The sequence below is a fragment of the Sciurus carolinensis genome, chromosome 15 (assembly GCF_902686445.1).
Source record: "Sciurus carolinensis chromosome 15, mSciCar1.2, whole genome shotgun sequence".
NCBI classification, from domain to species: domain Eukaryota; kingdom Metazoa; phylum Chordata; class Mammalia; order Rodentia; family Sciuridae; genus Sciurus; species Sciurus carolinensis.
The window spans coordinates 8,778,173-8,797,049 of record NC_062227.1 but is presented as its reverse complement, the minus strand read 5'-3'; the positions used below and the strand labels follow the sequence as shown (position 1 = coordinate 8,797,049).

The 18,877-nt window shown below is 54.2% G+C and overlaps 1 protein-coding gene across 10 annotated transcripts in view; it reads right to left on the bottom strand.

Annotated features, from left to right (window-relative positions):
• Nucleotides 1-6,369: 6,369 nt before the first annotated feature.
• Fgd3 (FYVE, RhoGEF and PH domain containing 3) overlaps nucleotides 6,370-18,877 on the bottom strand; it is a 50,040-nt gene continuing 37,532 nt past the window's right edge. For all 10 annotated transcript variants that reach the window (XM_047526981.1, XM_047526988.1, XM_047526978.1 and 7 more), the window contains 4 exons: nucleotides 11,892-12,014; nucleotides 9,469-9,609; nucleotides 8,096-8,236; nucleotides 6,370-7,469 (listed from right to left, as the gene is read on the bottom strand). In XM_047526981.1, the coding sequence (XP_047382937.1) occupies nucleotides 7,218-7,469; nucleotides 8,096-8,236; nucleotides 9,469-9,609; nucleotides 11,892-12,014 (657 nt within the window). In that variant the 3' untranslated portion in view covers nucleotides 6,370-7,217. The remainder of the gene's footprint in view (nucleotides 7,470-8,095; nucleotides 8,237-9,468; nucleotides 9,610-11,891; nucleotides 12,015-18,877) is intronic.

Sequence of the window (18,877 nt, the reverse complement as noted above, 5' to 3'; positions counted from 1 at the left end):
TCCAACATCCCCCAAAGCCTTAACTCATTCCAAAAGATAGAAAAATGGAGGGTTGGATAAGTGTCTTCCAAAGACCCATGTGTTCAAGGACATTCTCCAGTGGCTCTATTGGGAGGTGGTAGCACTTTTAGAAGGTGGGGGCCCAGTGGGAGGTTCTTAGGTCCCCAGGGCCGTGCCCCCAAAAGGAATTGTGGCGCCCAGCCCCTTCCTCTTTCTCTTTTGTTTCCGGCTCATGAAGTGAGAAGTTTGTTCCACCACATGATCTCCCCACCAACCATTGCCATCTGATACGCCCACCAGAACTCAGAGCAATGGATCCACCTTATCTTAAACTGAAACTCTAAAATTGGGAGCCAGAATAATCCTTTTTTCTATGTAAGTTAATTTTCTCAGGTATTTCATTACAGTGATGGAAAACTGATGAACACAGGATTACTTGATCCAAAGTCAATCTGAAATCTAGCTGGCAGCCCCATTTAGGTGCTGTGACTGAATGCTCTGTCCTCTGGGACTCAGGTAGTGGCCTGCTTTCTGGGGCCTTGGCAGCAGCTGTAGTCCTGCCTTCTCTGGCTTGCTTTTGCATCCATGGCTCTGCCCTCCAAGTCAGTATGCCATCACCCATTTCTGTGCCTTTTAGCCCAGGCTGGCAAGGTTTCTGCTAGTGTGACATCCTCAGAGAGCTTGTTGGTGTCATGTGTAAACCACAGAGGTCCATGACTTCAGACAAGAGGCTCCGGCACAGGTCCTTCCTGGATAATCCCACCTGTGTTCCTGGATTCTAAGATGGTCAACTGGACCCATGAGTTACATCCCTAATCCTTCAACAAAATATCCAAAAATGCTTTTGGTGTTGTCTTCAGACCACACCTTCTCAGCAGTGAAGTTCCTAATTTTAGCAATCTGGACAGGCTGAGGACCTCCCAAATCACCCAGCGCTGGTTCCTTTTTTACTCAACACTTCCTTCCTCAATTTATCTCTTTGCTCTTCTTACTGAGCAAGAAAGAACCAGGGCACCTCTACTTGCTTGGAAATCTTCTTGGCCAAATGTCCAAGTTCATTGCTCACAAGTTCAGTTTTTTACCCAACAGCCTAGTTTTCTGCCACTGCATAACAAAGCTCACTTTCTTCCAGTACCCAATAATCTGTCCCTGCTGAGCTCTCATCAGAAGCACCTGAATGTTCACATTGGAACTAATATTCTGTGCATGATGATAAATTCATTCTCTGAGACAATGAGAGCTCTTGCCAAGATGTTCCTCTTTTCTTTCTAAACCCTCACAAGGAGCACCTTAAATAATGTCTGTATTTCCACCAACAATCACTTGAAGTTAATCCACTTCTGCTCTAGCATAATACCACAGCTGGGGTGATTCATAAACAATAAAAAACTCTCATGGCTCTGGAGGCTAGAAAGTCTAATATCAAGGTGTTGGCATTGACAAGGGCCTTCCTCCTGTATTGTAAGTTGGCAGAGGGCAGAGAGACAGAGAGAGAGAGGCTTAAGTCATCCTTTCATAAGACCCCGCTCCATGATGACAACATTAATCTCCTCCTAAAGGTCTCATCTCTTCACACTGTTACAATGGTGATTACATTTCCAACACATGCTTTTGGGGGGACATATTCAAACCAAGGTACTAGGTTTTTTCTATCAAGCCCCTTGTAATAGTTCATTTTCCACTACTGTCATGAAATACCTGAAGCAGGCTACTTTGTGAAGAAAAGATGTTTATTAGCTCACTGTGCTGGAGGGTCAAGGGCCATGACACTAACCCTAACCCTAACTCTCGTCAGTGCACTCATAGTTTGAAAGGACTTTTGGGAGGAGGCGAGACCTTGTTGAAGGGAGAAGGTCCTTTTTTTTTTTTTTTTTTTTTTAATGGTATCATAGCTATTCTTTATTGCAGTCTTACTATGTGTCAGGCATAGTACTATTTTACTTAAATTATCTCTAATATAGCAATTCTGCAAAGTAGATATTATTATTCCCATTTTGCAGATGAGGAAACAGACTTGGAGAGGTTAAATGACTTGCTCAAGAGAACATTGCTGGTAAGTGCTTGAATGGGGGAATTCAACCCAGTTCTGCCAATGTGTTGTTGATAGCTAAGTGAGAAATACTTGTGCTACTTCATGTCATTGTCTCTCTTTGCAATAAAAAAAAATAGCACAGTGTTTTTTTTTTTTTTCCTATTCCTGTTGTCTCTTCTGTGAAGAAACTGAGATGGTTAACTAACTGAGATAATTGTATAAAGAGGGTCAAGAAAAATATTCATTAGACTAGTAGTTCTCAAATGGGAATAATTGTAGGCTCCCCTTCTCCATCCTAGGACATTTGGTGATATCACCTTTTAGTTGTCATAACTGGAGTGAGATGGGATTCATCCTGCATGTAGTGGTTGGAGGCCAGGGATACTGCTTAACATCCTAAAAGGCACTGGACAACCCATGTGCTCATCCCCATTCCCCCTCTCAAATTTAGTTCAAAGTGTCATTAGAGGCTGGGGAGATAGCTCAGTTGGTAGAGTGCTTACCTTGCAAGCACAAGGCCCTGGGTTCAATCCTTATCATGCCTGCTTCTGCACATGAACTTCCCGGCATGGCCACAGACTTCCATCCCGAGGTGAAACCTTAAGAGTGCGAGTCCACTGAGGACGCCCGGGTATGGAGGGGGCGGGAGAAGGTCCTTGAGGGCATGCTCTTTGGGAACTCTACCTAGTTCCTGCCACTTCGTCCCTTCTCTTCCCTCCACTCCCCTCTAGTCTATTCCTCCTCTTCTCCTCCTCTCTTTCTGGCTGCCATGAGGAGACAGCTCTGCTCTACAACCCCCTTCATATCATGATGCCGTGCCTCACCTCAGGCTCAGAGCCATGGAGTTTGCCAACCTGGGACTGAAACCTCTGAAACCGTGAGCCAAAATAAATCTTTTCTCCTTTAAGTTCTTTTTCTCAGTTACTTTGCCACAGTGACAAAAAACTAACATGTTTTCAGTCTTGGGTCACATGACCATTCTGAGCCAACCCCTGTGGTTGAAAGAACTGGGATGCTCATGGGCCTGCCCACATCACAGATGTTAAACATGGAGTCCACTTCCTGATGTACCCTTGACTTTCCAGAAATTCAGGGTCCAGACACCCCAAACCCAGGCTCCAGCTCTTCTCCTCTGAGGTGATTCTCACTGCTGTCCCTGAGCCCCATGGCATAGCCTCATGTGGTTCTGGTTGGTCAGAGAGGTCTGAGTCCACACTGGGGCCAGCATGCAGCTTCCATTGGTAAAGAGGAGAAAAGGCATCCAGGGAGCGAGGACAGCAGAGAGGGTGGCACCAGTGGAGACCCCAGGGCAGCATCAGAGTGTGGGCTTCCTGTCGCCCAGCAGGAAGGGACCTGAGAGCCCTCAGGGTTCAAGGGAAACCTGACAGGCTGCAGGCCACTGAGGCTCCTGTGAAACCACGTGGTGTCACTGCTGTGGCTAAGATGCAGGCTTCCTGAGGATTGCAGGGGCCCCAGCCAGAGCTCCCAGCTGGGAGCAGGCATGGAGCCCCGAAACCCACAGGGGCAACAGGCTGGGTGGAGCAGGCCCTGGCCCAGGGGAGGCTAGGGAGGCCTGGAGACTTGGGATGGAATGCACAGAATGTAGGGGGGAGCCAGTTGCTCCCCCAGGGCCTGTCCTGATGCAGCTGCCTCCCTCCTTGGCCCCCCAGACTCCCACTTCATCCAGCATCCCTGGGGCTGAGGAAGAACCTGGTCTCAGAGGAAGAGTCTGTGGCCTCTGCTGAGTCATGTCTCCCCTTAGTTTTCTTCCTCATGAGTGGAGGTAGGAATCCTCCACCCAGAGTGATTGTAGTAGTCAGGGTTCTCTAGAGGAACAGAATCAGCAGGAAGTATGATTATAAAAGGGGATTTATTAGATTGGTCTACATGACCAGAAACTGGATAGTCCACCATGGCCGTCTGCAGGCTGGAGAGCTGGAGGAACCAGTAACTGCACAGTACAAGAGGTGGAAGCCCCAGAACAAGAGGGATCCCTAGTCTGAGATGGAAGGCTTCTGGAAGCTCCCTAGAGAATCACTGACAGAGTTCACTTTGGAAGAGCGAAGAAGAGAGAGTCTGATTCCTCAGGTGATCAGAGCAGCAATCAAGAACCTGTTCAAGAAGAATTGAGATTGCATCTGCTGCTGCAGCCTTGTTCTTCCAACTTTTATTCCATCCAAGCCAGCATCCTATTGGATGGGGTTGCTCCTGCTTAGGGAGGGTCTCCCCTTCAGTTTGCTATCCCACATGCTAATCATTCCTAGACACACCCTCATCGACACACCCAGAAGCCTTTAATCCTCAAAATCTCTTAATCCAATCAAGTCCACAATTCAAATTAACCATTACAGTGAGAGGTGTGGTGGCCAGGAGCTACGACTGCTGCAGGGGCCACCTGGCATCCTCAGGGACCCTGGCTGCCTCATCCCAGGGAGAGAGGAAGATGTCAGGAAGGGTGAATGGGCCAGAACCCCACTGCCCTGTGCCAGGTGCTTTCTGCACAGACAACTGGCCCTGCCCACTGCAGCTCTACAAGGAGGGCATCTCAGAGCAGGTACCAGACAGGACCAGGCCATGGGGTCACGATGGAACCACCATAGCTGCCAGCTGGGCCCATGGCTCTCCCTATAGGACCAGAGGGGACTTATCTGTAGAGACAGAGGGGAGCCCATCCTCCTTCCCTGATGTCCAGAGCCAGGACCAGGTGCTCAGAGGGCAGGGGCAACCTCTTTGGGTCCAGGAGGCAGGAGAGGCCCCTGGCGCAGCTGGTGCTCACAGTGGAGGCCCCAAGGACTCCACAGGTGGCCAAGAGGTAGGGTCCAGGGTTGTAGGAAGACCTGGGGCTTCGAGTTGACCTGCTGCCCCCATGGGAGGCTGGGAGACAAACACAGGTGGTGTTTGATCCACCCGGCTCCAAATTCCCCTCTGCTTTGTCCTGGGGGAGGGATGGCCTATCTGGGTCTCAGTGTGCCTGTCTCCAGAGGAGGAGGATCTGTCCCTGGTGTCCTTGGGCCACAGAGACCAGAGATAAAGCAGGAGAGTGCTGACCTTCTTGACCTCAGGCAGCCTCCATTTCTCCATCTGAAGATGAGGATTCCAGACCCAGAGTGTCCAGCAGCCATGCCACACAACGGGAGGACCACTGCCTTCCCAAGGCTGTCTGCTCCTCCTTTGTGCCAGGCTCGGCTGGAGGGGCTGTATGCACCCCCACCCCCCACCTGAAGGTTCTGTTCTCCTGGAGAAGCAGGTTAAACAAGACAGTAAGGAGCCAAACAAGAAAAGTGGAGCCAGGCACAGCGGCCCACGCCTGCAACCTCAACTATTCGGGAGGCTGAGGCAGGAAGAGTGTAAGTTCAAGGTCAGCCCAGGCAACTTAGTAAGACCCGGTCTCAAAATCAAATAAAGTAAAAAAAAAAAAAAAAAAAAAAAAAAAAATCAAAGTGCTGGGGGCGTAGCTCAGTGGTAGAATGCTTGCCTAGCAGCAGGAGGCCCTGGGTGTAGAGACTAGAGCAAGGGCTCTCTGGGAAGGCAGGCTTCCAGGAAGGAGGACCTGCAGGCAGAGCCCCAGCACAGAGAAGAACAGGCGCAAAGGCCCCAAGGTGGAAGGAAGCTGTTGGTTCAGCAGCTTGGTGGACTGAGCCTGATGGGGTGGGGAGGCAGGAGGAAACCAGGCTGGAAGTTTGGGGCACAGGTGGCCTTCAATCCCCCTGGTTCCAGAAACCCAAGGGACATCCAGCACACTTGCCTCCCTCAAGGGGCTGGCACTCAGGAGGCATGAGCGAATGGATGAACAGTGCGTGAGTGACTCCTGGCCGGCCCTTCGTTCACTGTGTGACCTCAGGTGGGTGTACTCCCCTCTCTGGGCCTCAGTTTCACTACTGCCAAGACACCCTCTGCATCGTGATTCTCTTCTCAGGCAGTTTTGTGGGCTGCTGCTTCTTTCCTGGGACTGTGAGGATGCAGCTAGCACCTGACTCCAGACTTGGTTTGCCAGGTGAGGCTGCCAGCAGTCCCTGGTACCAGCAACCCACACAGCCCAGCTGGCTCCTGCATGAGCTCACCTGGGTTCACAAACCTCACCTCTGCCCATCCCAGCTCACCTGGGCCCTGGTCCCACCTCACCTGTATCCCCATCTCACCTGTGAACAATCACCCATTTCCGGCTCACACCCACCCTCTCGGCCTCCCAGGTGGGTGCCCACATCTGCCCAGGTACCCTGACAGTGCCATGTGGTGTGAGACCCCGGTCATCGGCCCCCAACTCCCCCACCCTCCCAGTGGCCCTCAGGGCTCTGGTGCACAGCACCCCCACCCTGTGACCTGTGTCATGTCCCCCATGTTGTACACAAGACCCCACCCCGTCATACGGCACAGTCACCCACCGACACCCCTGGCAGGACCAGGGATATAGAACTGCAGGGCCAGGTGTGCAGCCTGGGTGATTCTGTCACCCTGGACCCCGCCTCTGACACCATGTTCCTCGTGGGGGCCCTGCAGGGAGGCGCGGCAGAGCGACCGGGCTGTGCCCACCTGCTGCCAGCAGGCATTTATTTACACGGACAACACGGCATCCGCTCACGAAGGGGACAGCCACGAGTCTCCCACGCCTGCCACACGGGGGCCAGGCCCAGCCTCCCCGCAGAGTTTCTGAGTGTGGTTGTTCAGGAACTGTGAGTCCCGGGGTCGGGACTTGGGAGAGGGCAGAGAAGGGAGGGGGAGCCCTGGGAAGCGCATCCTGGTCCAGCTCACACAGCGTGGACACGACAGGCAGAGGCCGGGACAGACCCTGGGCAGCACTACCCACTCCCGGGGCAACAGTGGGTCCCGCGGAGGTGTCATTCCTGTGTAGCACCCACGCAGCCTCCTTCTGTCTTAGAAGCCTCCACAGGGCCTCCCTGGAGGACGTGAACTCTGGCCGCAGCCCATGCTCCCTGCTCCAGCCACACGGGGGGCTAGAGTCAGCAGCTGAGCTCTTTCCTGAGACCTGCCGGGTGATCTGGGCAAGCGGATGCTCTTCTCTGGGCCTCAATTTCTCCTCTTCAAAGCAGAGAGAGCCTCCGGGGTCTGAGCCATCGGCCTGCCCTCAGCAGCCCCAGGAGTGCATTGCTTCTTCACGTGGTCTCAGCACCTCCCAGGAGGACAGGGGCCCGACGTGGCCTTGTCACAAAGGGCAGGAAAGCTCTGCTCAGGGAGTGGCCGTGCCAGCCAGGGCCTGGGGCCGTGGGGTACCAGGGCTGTCCTGGGCAGGGTCCCCTTGGGCAGCAGCACGCAGGGCTTCCAGCCAGCTCTTCTGCAGCTCCCTGGAGGGGGCCCTGAGGAACCAGCGCTGCTGGCCCTGCTGCAGCTTCCACAGGTGCCCCGCTGCCAGCCCTTCCTCGGGGTCTGGCACGCTCACCCTGCAGCCAGAGAGAGGGATGGCACGCGGCAGCCGACCACCCTGCAGCCAAGAGAGAGGGTCGCTGCATGAGCAGGTCCGCCTAGGCAGTCATGCTGGGTGCAAGGCAGGCTCTGAGCTGGGTGGGCCTGGGGACATGCCCGCACGCCCTCGTCCACAGCACAGGTGGCCCAGGGGAGGGTGCTGGAGGGGGCCTTGCCTACCTCACCAGCCCCCAGACCCCATGGCTTCCCTCTGATTCCCCAGTCCCAGGAGAGGTGAGTCAGGACAGTCCCTGTGACGTTGGCAGTCAGCAACGAGGGCTGACAGGGACTGGGCAAGGACCCTGATGACGAGGGATTGTGTGGGCTTCTGAGCCACTCCAGCAGGTTCTGTCCCCCAGCTGTCGGGGGTGCGATGAACGGGTGCAGGCGGGAGGGAGGGGCCGGCCCCTCTCACCCTGCCTGCCCCTCATCCCCTGTTGGTTCTGGGGTCCTGGCACTGTGGGGTCCTGCTCCTCGGGGTGGGGAGCAGAGGGTTATTCTGGGCAGCTGGGAAAACTGAGGCCCACGATCACACTGATGGAGTGGGTCAGCACCAGGAGGGTGACCCAGATGTGCCGTGGGCACTGCAGGCCTGAGATTGGGCTGTGAGGAGAGGCACGCAGCCTGGGGGCAGGGAACACACACCTCGCTGCTGCCACGCAGGTCCAGCACCCGGGGGTCCGATGCAGGGATGGTGGCCCACACTTCCTTCCATGATGTACCATTGTCTGACAGCCACAGGGGACTGCAGATGAGGCTGGGCTGGGGATCCACAGTTGGGGATTTCTAGGAACAGAGAGACCATGAGGTCACTAACCTGTAGAAGTCACTCTCCCTTGAGGGGCCAGAGCTGCTCAGGAGCTGGCCCCAGATGCAGCTGAGACACAGCTTCGCTAGGTCCCAGGGCTCACTCCAGGCCGTCCGAAGGGCCCAGGTGTCATGGAGTCTCAAGAGGGTTTTGTAGAACACAGGCAGTAAGACCACTGAGTCAAAATGTCAGGAGAAAAGTCCAACGGTCAGTAGCACGCGTGGGCCACCACGTAGAGGATCCTGCATGTTTCAGTTCTTTACACACCACGCACCACACACAAGTGTACACACGCACTTCCCAAGCCACAAACACACATCACACACAGCCCTTGTGATGTGCTCTAGAGCCACTATGGAGATGAGTCCCTGAGACGTCTACACATGCTTCCAACACCACATGCTGGGGCTGGTCCCCCTAAGACCTGGTGTCCCTTTGAGGCCTGAGCCCACCTTTCACAGTTCTCCCAGAATACACGTCAGTATTGAAAATGCAGAATGAGGGGGCCTGAGTGGGCAAGGTCTGGGGCTTCCCAATTCTGCCCTGGTCCTAACATCCCTACATCTGTGACCTCTTAGAGCAAGACTCAGATCAGGGACCCTGACAGCTGCGAGCCAGGATGGCCAGGAGATTCCACAACACATTGACCTAATCTACTGGAACCTTAGGAGGAAAACCAATGTTATAAACAGATTCCAAGAGGCCCCAACTTGCAGCCGGTGCTGAGAACATCGTGGTGTGTCAAGTGAAGAGGAAGGGCAATACATTTTTCTGGAAAACCATGTTTGCACTTTCTCAGATTCCCTAGGACTTCAGAAAGTAGGGACTGTGCTGGAAAAAGCAGTGGCCACATTCAGGGAGATGCAGGGGAAAGTAGGGTGGGGAGCTGGGACCTCCCACCTGCATCCAGGACCCTGCCTGTCTTAAGGGTAGACCTCAGGTCCTGGCTTGGGGGCAGCTCCATATTGTGCCCTCTAATCAGGGCCACAAGGAGTGGAGTTGATGTGTGCTCCCATGGAACCCCTGGGTAGGGATCATTCCCAAGCCTCTGCCCTGACCGGTCCTTAGAAGCCCAATGTGCACATATTTGTAGGATATTTTGCTTTCAATTGCCAATGACTCCAAGTAGCTCCCCCCGATTCCAGGACCTGTGAAGTCCACTGAGACCCCTTTCCCATCTTTCCCCATCCCAAGAACCAGGACCACCCACCTCTGTGTTCTGCTTGGGATCAGAGGGAGCCTCAGCACTGGGACTTGCAGGGGCCACCGGCTCTGCCAGGAAACACCCTCTGCAGACCCGGTTCTGTCTGCTGTTCTCAGCCTTAAACTCTGAGCACTTCCCACAGATGACCTGCAAGACAGAGAGCACCTATGACCCCACCACCTGGCCAGAGGAGAAGGAGAGACTCAACAATGAGAGAGGAGTAAAAGGCTTGACCTGGAATGAGGAGCGGGCTGGGAACCCCATCTAAGGGCAGAGCGAGGCTGGTCCCCACCATGTCCTGTTCTCCTTACCTGGATGACCCAGAGTTCAAGATCTGCATGCAAAGAGTGGGCAGAGCCACCAACCACAAGAAGACCCCATATCACTGGTCATCAGGAAAATGCAAATCAAAAAATATAAGCAGAAACCATCTCACACCCTTCAGGATGGTTATTATTCAAAACACAAAATCAAACAAAACAGAAAATAGCCGGGCATGGTGATGAGTACCTGTGATCCCAGTGACTCGGGAGGCAGAGGCAGAGGGATTCCAAGTTTGAGGCCAGCCTTGGCAAGACTGCCTCAAAATAAAAAGGCCTGGGGATGCAACTTAGCGATAGAGCACCCCTGGGTTCAATCCCCAATGCTCGTCCCAAAAATCAAGTGTCGGTGATATGCAGAAATTGGAAGCGTTTACAGTTAGAAGGGTGCAAACTGGGGTACAGCTGCCGTGGCACAGTGTGGTGGCTGCTCAGGAAATCAAACACAGAACTACCACAGGATCCAGCAGAGCCCCTCGGGACACATGCCAAAGAACCAAAACCAGGAACTCACAGAGACATGCGCACAGTCTGCAGCCAAATGCAAGGATGATGTTGGTCTTGGCACCTGTGAGTGCTCGCAGCATGGACCTCCCCTCTGGAGATGCTCCCCCGCTCCCTGGGCCATCTCCCATGCTCTCCTGAGCCCCATCTAAACTGGGACACTCAGAGATCACCTCTGCCTCCTAATGGCTCCCTCCCTGTGCACAGCCAACTGAGCCCTCCCCCCGTCCTGTGCGCTGGCACGTGCCAGCCCCCTGCCCCCTCCACATTGGTTAGCTGGCCTGGGTTCCTCCCTGCAGCCCAGGCTCTGAACAAGCAGCCCTCACACCTCTCACATCCTCTTCCCTTCCTTCCTCACTAGAGACTCCAACCCTTTTTCCTCTGCTTTCCACCCCAGACGCCACCACTGGAACCCACAGTGCAAATCTTCCAGGAGCCCCATCTTCCACCTGACCTTGCTGGCTTCCCTGACCCATGCACACCTAGGGCCTAGGCCACAGCCTCAGGTCCAGACTGTACTCCCCAGACCCTTCTCCCCATCTACTCAACCATTCACCCATCCATTCATCCCACCCCCCATCCATCCATCATCACTCCATCCCTGTGTCTACCCACCCACCCACCCAGCCCAGGACCCATCCATTTCTCCCTTGTATCCCCAGACTGGCCAGCAAGGCAAGGTTTTACATAAAGATGTGACAAGGAACACCTGTCCAGGCACAGACCATTGGTACCCTTTGGAAAAACATCTCTAAGGCATCTGTGGTGAGATCCACTTGCTAACGTATATGTATTTTTAATAACTTAACCCCAAAATACTTGAACCATTGGTTTCTTCCTCCCACCCCCACCTCTGGTACTGGAGATTGAACCCAGGGATACTCTACCATGGAGCTACAACCCCAACCCCTTTTATTTATTTATTTATTTATTTTATTTTATTTTGAGACAGGGTCTCAATAAGTTATTCAGGCTGACCTTGAACTTGCAATCCTCCTGCCTCAGCCCCCCAAGTCCCTGGAATTACAGGTGTCCTCCACAGCACCTGCTCCTCAGAGATACTTATATATTCTGTATTCAGAAATGATAGTCCATTTTCTCAAGATCAAGGGCTTTGGAGGTGTGTGAAGAGGAAGGGAGAGGGCGTGGGTAGGGGGTGCTGTCAGAGATGCCCCTCTTCAGAGGCCCACCAGACCCTCTTCACCACTGGGGTGCTGGGGCAAAGGTCAGCGAGAGAGCACTCCACAGTGGCCACGCCCTCACCTTCCCCTGCCTCCTTCACTCCTTGTACAAGGACACTATCATCCCTTTGTTCTCAAGGGCACCCAGCTAGGGGTGCTGGGGTTCCAAATCTAACACGTTTTGAGTTGCAAGGAATGTCTGCCAGACACTAGAGGGGGACAATTCAGAGGGACAATTTCAGCTCAAGGGCATCTGTGTCCAAGAGGCGGGATCTGGGGGCATCCTTGTGGGGCTGCTGCGTGGTTCAGAGAACTCACCAGCTGCACAGCCTTCAACCTGGGGCAGAGTTCAGCCGCCCACCCCGGGGACACGTGGGGACACCCTGCTCCTCATCCAGCCCCTCCCTCCCTCCAGCCCACTCACAGCCCCGCACAGCTTGCAGTGGTGTCTCCTCTTGGTGATGGAGTTGAAGGTCTCCCCACAGCTCTTACAGCTCTGCTTCTCCTTGTCACGTCTGGCCTTGGAGGAGAGTTTTCTGGACTCGAGCTACAAAGAGGCACAGGCTGCCATCAGCTTCCAAGTGTGTGTAGCACCATGCCCCACTAGGGTGCAGAGGGGCAGCTGGTGGCTTTTCTAGGGACCATGTGGAGTAGAATGAGTTAGAATCACGATGGCCATGTCCCCCTCCTAGCCCTGACCCCCAGCATCCACCCGAGTGCATCACATCACATAGAGCAATATTCCAAGTGGATCAAGAACTTTATGTTTGACCAATGACTTTATCTGGTCTGTCTGAGAAAAAAATATCAACAGAGCCAAAGCTGGAGGGAAATGCTGCATACTGGGATGGGCATAGTCTGCACAGATGGCATGTGGCAACAGGGACTGGGGTGTCCCCACCTGCAACCCTGCAGCAGTGTGGAGATTCTGGGCACATTTTTCACCCAGCCACACCCTGCTCTGCATTGGGCACTCAGGTACATGGTCCCCCTGCCACATGCTCTACCTGCCTAAACACAAATAGGAGCCCACACGACAGCGTGCAGGCATGGGGAGCACACAGGAGGAAACCGGGCCGGCCAAGGCCATGCTCAGGGGCTTGACTCCCCACTCTGTCTCCTGCGATGCTGCCTGAACTTCCTGGAGAGGTTGGTGGCGTGGAGGACAGGAGCAGTCTTACGGAGGCTCCAGCCGAGCCTCGGTCTCCCTGTCTGACTATGAGCAGTGCAAGGCCAGAGACAGACCCCAGGCTCCTGCCCTGCCCCTCGGCAACCAGGAGACCCTGGATGAGTCACTTCTCTCTGAGCTTCAGCTTCCTCACCTGTAAAATGGAGTGAGTAACTGCTCTCTGGGCAGTAAGCCTTGTTCCAGAACACAAAGTCCTGGCTGGTTTGGGCAAGTTGCTAATTACCCTTTCATGTTATGGTGGCCTGTGAGTTCTAGAAATGCCTATCATGGGATGAAACAGCTTCCTGTACTTTTGAACCGACCCTACAAACACACACCCAACAATTCCTCTATGGGGAGGAAGACTAGTCTCCCTCGAGGCTCCTATTGCTGACGCAGAAACCATCAACATTAAGATGATGTTAAGAAATACCAAAGATATTTATTGAATTCCCCAGCATGTCAGAGCTGGAACAGCCTCTGGACGTGTTTATTTCAACCTTTCTGTACACATACAGGGAAACTGAGGGCCAGAAAACTTTATTACTAGTACTTTTGAGCAAAATAAAGCAAGGTCCAGAATTTGTTTGAAAATATTATAGCAAAAAAATGTGGGGGCTGGGGAGATAGCTCAGTTGGTAGAGTGCTTGCCTCACAAGCACAAGGCCCTGGATTCAATCCCCAGCACTGCAAAAAAAAAAAAATGTGTATATGTGGTGTTGGTGAGGGTGCATAAAGCAGAATCAAGAACAGCACAAAGTTGAAGTTCAGAGGGTTCACTGTACTTCTATCCCTACATACCTGGGTCCAAACCTTCCAGAACAAAAGGTCAGATAAAATAAGCTAAAAATGTGGTTAGCACAAACTCTCCAGGTTTCAGGAGAAAGAGGTGAACTACCTGGGTGTGGGGGACCAGCAGGGGATTGGGGCTGGGCTTGAGGCTGTGATGGGCCAGAGTTGTCCCCTGAAAAATTCCTATTTTAATTCCCCAGTTCCTCAGAGAGTGGCCTTTTGGAAAGAGGACCTTTAAAGAGGTGATAAGGTAAAATGAGGTCCTATGGGTGGACACTCATCCAATACGACTGGTGTCCTTTTGAAAAGAGAAGGTTAATACAGACACACATTGAGGAACAACCACGTGAGGACACCACCTACAAGCCAAAGAGAGAGGCCTCAGGAAAGACCAGCACCGCAGACACCTTGATCTTGGACTTCCAGCCTCCAGAGCCGTGAAGGAACAAACATCCGTTGTCTAAGCCTGCGGTGTCAAACTGATACCATTGCCTCATGCAAATGCTAGCCCTGCACTTCCAGCTGTGTGGGCTGGTGCCATGGCCACCACAAGTCCCATCACCATGAGGCCAGCACCCAGCCACCTGCACAAGAGGCTCCAGGGGCAGGGCTGGCTCTCTGAGGTGATGGGGACACTCACACTGCAGAGTCCCAGCTCCTCCATGTCACAAGAACTTGCTCCAAGGATGAACTGCCAGGTACCTCAGGCTCAGTACCACAGTCAGGGCACCGAGCCACCAGGGAGAGCGGGTATCCCAGACCCAACACAAAGCAAAGCCTTCCCTCCCCACACTCTGCATCTTCCCTGAGCACCACCCTCGCCAGACCAGGTTTCTCCCCCATGATCGCCCCTCAGGACCACTGGGCAGAGTGGGGGACCCAAATGTACACTGAGATGCAGAGGCGAGAGAGAGGCCCAGGGCAAGGAATGGACAGTGAGAGGGAAACAGCAGACAGGAAGGGGCCATTCTCGGGATCAGCCATGGCTCTGCCGCCTCTGTGCCCTGTCCACCTTCAGGGTGTCCTCAGTCTTCTTTTTCAGGTGAGAAATCTGAATCTGAGTGGTTGGCAGACAGGCGGCCAGGCGGCTCTGACATGGGACTCTCGGGGGGTCCTAGGGCAGAGGACCCCTGCCACAGCACCCAGCAGGCAGCCCCGCCTGGCAGCTGAGAACACAGGACGCCGTGCGGGCCATCAGGGAATCAGGGGGCTGGAGGAAAAGCTGAGATGTGCTGGGGTGTGTGGCCAACAGCTGAGGCTCCAGCATCAGTGGAGAGCCAGTCCCAGCCAAAGTTCTGAAGGAAATCCCTGGGGCAAGGAGGCCTGCTCAGGGCTGGGGACAGAGCCATGGGTCCTTCATCAGCAAGTCTGCCATGATCAGCACAGCAGAGCCAAGCCAAGCACTGGGACGGGGCACTTCCTGGCTCCTACAATGCTGAGGCCATGGCCCATCCTTGATGAGGCTCTGCCCCTGACCACACCAGCTCCCCAACACAGAGATCTGGCTTGATTCATAGACTGCAGGTGACTAGGTGGCTAAGGGGTGAGGACCCCACCTGTGTGGCCAGGGATGGGTCTACCGGACAAACACACTCCTCTCATGGATGAGGTGACCAGGCAGTTGGCCAAAGGAAGAGGCTCAGGTTCTGTGTGCAGATGTCAGGATGTCTGAAAGGCTGGGCCCAAGTATTTCTGGGATGTTGGCCACAGTAACCGGTCAAAATCTCCACCCCAAAGCACCAAAAACATGCCAGCATTGACCAGAAGTTGGTCTCCACCAAGGGCCAACAGGGCTGTCCCCTCAGCAAGTCTTCTTCATTGGAGTTAGCTACGCATCAGGGAACTGGGAACACAGCTCCAGCAGACAGACTCAGACCCCACCTGAGGGAATCACATCACTTATATCCAAAAGTGAATGACACACATGGGAAATCCAAGTGGACACAAGCCAAGGGCACTGCACAGGGTCATTCCTACAGGAGGCAGCCAGCAGAAGCCAGACCTGGCCCCTCTACTCTTTCCTGGAGCACAAGGGTGGGCACAGGGTGGGATTTTCTCCAGGAGAGGCAAGTCCAGCATTGTGGGGGAGCCTTGGCACAAGGGTGGCCAGGGTGGGGTCCTTGCTGGTGCCTTGGCTTTCTGTGTCACCCACAGTAGGCCTGGCACCCCGGGGGGACTTTCACACTCTGACTTTTAGTGCTTCTGTTGATAGCAATTGGACTTGTGCAGAAGGAGGAAAGCTTTGGATTCTGCAAGGCCCCATACAAAACTTCCTGGGTTGGGGTTTGGCTTCTCTTTGGAAAGAGGGGCTTACAGGACAGTACCTCAGCCCAGGAAATGAAGCCATTGTAGCATGGGTGAATTTATTTTCCTCTGTAAATATGCTAAGAAAAAGCTTAAGTTTGGAATTCTGGAGCAAAGATCACTCTTGGGTGTCAGAATTAAATTTTTCTTTTGAGAACCTTGAAAATGTCCACTGAAAATGTGTGTCCCACCCTGTTTGCTCACTGCTGCAAGGTGGACAGATGCACCCTGCACCATCCCGGTCTCAATGAAATCTCAGCTCAGCTCAGCTCTGCTGGGGTTGGGGTGGGGGTGGAGACACCCACAGAAAGCGCACAGTGATACATACCAGGGGCAGGGAGGCCTCAGCTCAAGCCAGAGGCCTATTGTTGGAGTGGAGGTGGGGCAGGCCCCAGCCTAGTGTAGGTGAAGGAACAAAGACAGGGAAACCAGAACAGCAATTGTGACCCCAAGTACCTGACTACAGAACCTGCAGAAGGCTGAGCTGGACAGGAGAAGGCAAAGCAGGTGGCATAGACCAAGCAGCCACTTGGCCAAGAGTGGCCATTGTGCTCAAGAGTGACCATGGTGACAGTCTTCAGACACAGATTGAGGTAAGGAGGTGGGTGGGATTGAAGCCCCTACTATGTTAGGCAGCCAGCAGCTTCTCTGATCTCTCTTGCCAGGAGAAACTGAGGCTAGAGGAGCAGCACTTGTCTGAGGCTGCAATCCTTGGCCAGTTCTGAGTCCATGTCTCTGCAGGGTAAACCATTTTAACACATGGCCTTTCTGGTTCCTTCCAGCTAGAACACTTCTGATCTGGGCACTGACCCACAGTTATCCACAGGACTGTCCCACCTGCAGATGACCCATGCCAATGCCCCTTGGGCACACACATTTGTGCAAGCATGGACCCCACTGGTAGCACGGTCTGTAGGTATAGCCACACACCCACTAGTGCACACTGCTTTCCATACAGACTTGCAAATGCCCCAGGAAAGTAACCACATGGGTCTGGGTACCGCCAGCTTCATCCGCACTGCTGAGCAATATGAGGAGTTGCCCGTGGGCTGCCATGGGCTGATTCGCATGATAAGCATTATCAAGGACCCTGGGGCAGCACAGGGCCTCACAGATGCAGGTGGAGCAGACAACAGGTGCAAAGGCCCCGGGGCCTGGCAGAGCAAGGGGGAGTCCGGGGCACCTCGGGGAGCAGGGTAGGAAGCGGGCACAGCCAGGAGGGAGCAGGAAGCCACTGGGGGAGCTTAGACATTCATTTCCCTGTCAGCTGCCTGTGCCACATTCAGACTTCCTGACTTTCAGTTTCAACAAAATTGACCCTCAGGGTGCCTGCTCTGTGGGGCGGGGCGTGCGGGCAAGCAGCAGTGCCACTGAGGAAGGGGGCTCTCCTCTTGCCTGCTCATCTCAGGCTTCCCCTTCGCCTTCTCGCCCACCCCTGAAGTGCCTCAGCCTTCCTGAAGCCTCGTGAAGCCTCAGGGTTGTCAGACACCCATCCAGCCTGAGCACACACCCCATGAGACCTGGTAAAGCTCAGGTCCCAGGGAAGGGGACCACACCTCCAGGCCCACCCAGCAGGCCTACCTGGCCAGGGCTTCACACTGCCCCATGAAGTGGGCGGCAATGTCATTCCACCAAAGAGGTGTGCCCCTGTCCCCCCAGCCCTTCCCTGCTCTTCACCACAGGGTGGCTCTGTCCCCATGCTAGTCCTTGACATCTGCTTTAGGGCCAACACAATTCACTGCCCTGAATCTGCTTCCTCCTCCACAGTGGGACTGGCCAGGGTAAAACTCCAGAGTAGCAGTGACAACCTAACAGGACGGCCGTACCAGAGACCTCAAGGGCTGGCCACCAATGTTCAGGCTGAGTCCTCCTCTGGTCTAGGCCTCCTCCAGGTAGGCCCATACCTGTCCCAGATGTAGTGAGACCTCTGGGGTGTGTGAAAGAGAGACAGAGGGATAGAGAGGGAGACAAGAGGAAGTACGAGGGAGGAGGCAGGTGTGGACAGAACGTAGGGCTGTACTCTGAGGGGGTGTCTGGAGGACTCCCAGGAGGAGCAAGAGTCCATGTCTAGGCTGGGGCCAGGGGCAGCCAACCCAAAGGGGCATCCCATCATTTCTCCTGAGCCAGGAGAACAGCAGGACCCAGCAAGGTGTCTGAGAGTGGCCTTCCCAGCACCCTGGGGCAGCAGTTGCCCAGGGTGCTCCTGGGCTACCTATGGCATCAGTGCTGGTGACTGTTGGGCTCCACCGTTAATGACGTGGCCCAGGTGCTAGTGCTCACTGGGAAATCTACTGACCTCTTTAATCTCCCATATTAAATGGAGGGAGAGGGGCCTCTCCAAGGCCTCAGGGCAGTCCCTGGACGGCAGGCATGTGGCCTGGCTCTGAGCCTCACCCTTGGGGGCTGCACTGCCTTAAGTGGGAGGAGAACACAGGAGGAGAGAGGGGAGAGCTCAGTTCAGGGTGAGGGTCTGAGGTCAGGGTGCTTTACTGGAAGGCAGCCCATGCTGAAAACACGGACTCCCCACCTAGGCCTGGCACACGTTCTATGGGGTAGTGGACGAGATGAGAATGCTTGGCGTCCATCTTCATGATATGCCCCTCTCCTTTGTTCCATTTTAACCTTTGGGTCAGATTCTATACTCAGTTCTTGAGGTAGACATGCTGACCATTTGAAAAGTGTTTTGTCCAAAACCACCGTGTCGGTTAACCTGACCTAGATTTGCCCAGTCCCTCTCTCTCCCCTTCGAGGCTAAAGGGACCTGCCAGCCACCATGACCAGAAACACCAAACCACGGAAGGAATAGAAAGAGGTGGCACAGAGTTCCTCCAAGATACCCAGATGAGAATATTCCTTCCCTTAATGGCCTGTCCCTCTCCTCTGTTGTTCCTAGCCTCTCTCTGGGACTCCTCAAGTTCCCGGAGTGCAAAAGCTGTTTTGTGAGCAAAGTTCCCACTTCTCCATTCTTTGGCCACTGAATAAAGCCTCTCTTTCTCCCCAACACTCGCCTCTTTGACACTGGTTTTTCCGTGGGATGATCTTCTGGACCTGGGCTCAGTATGACTACACATTTTATCAAGGCCTGTTTACACAGAACAAGCGCACGGACATTCACATCGGCCTCAGGGAATTCCTACACAGGCACA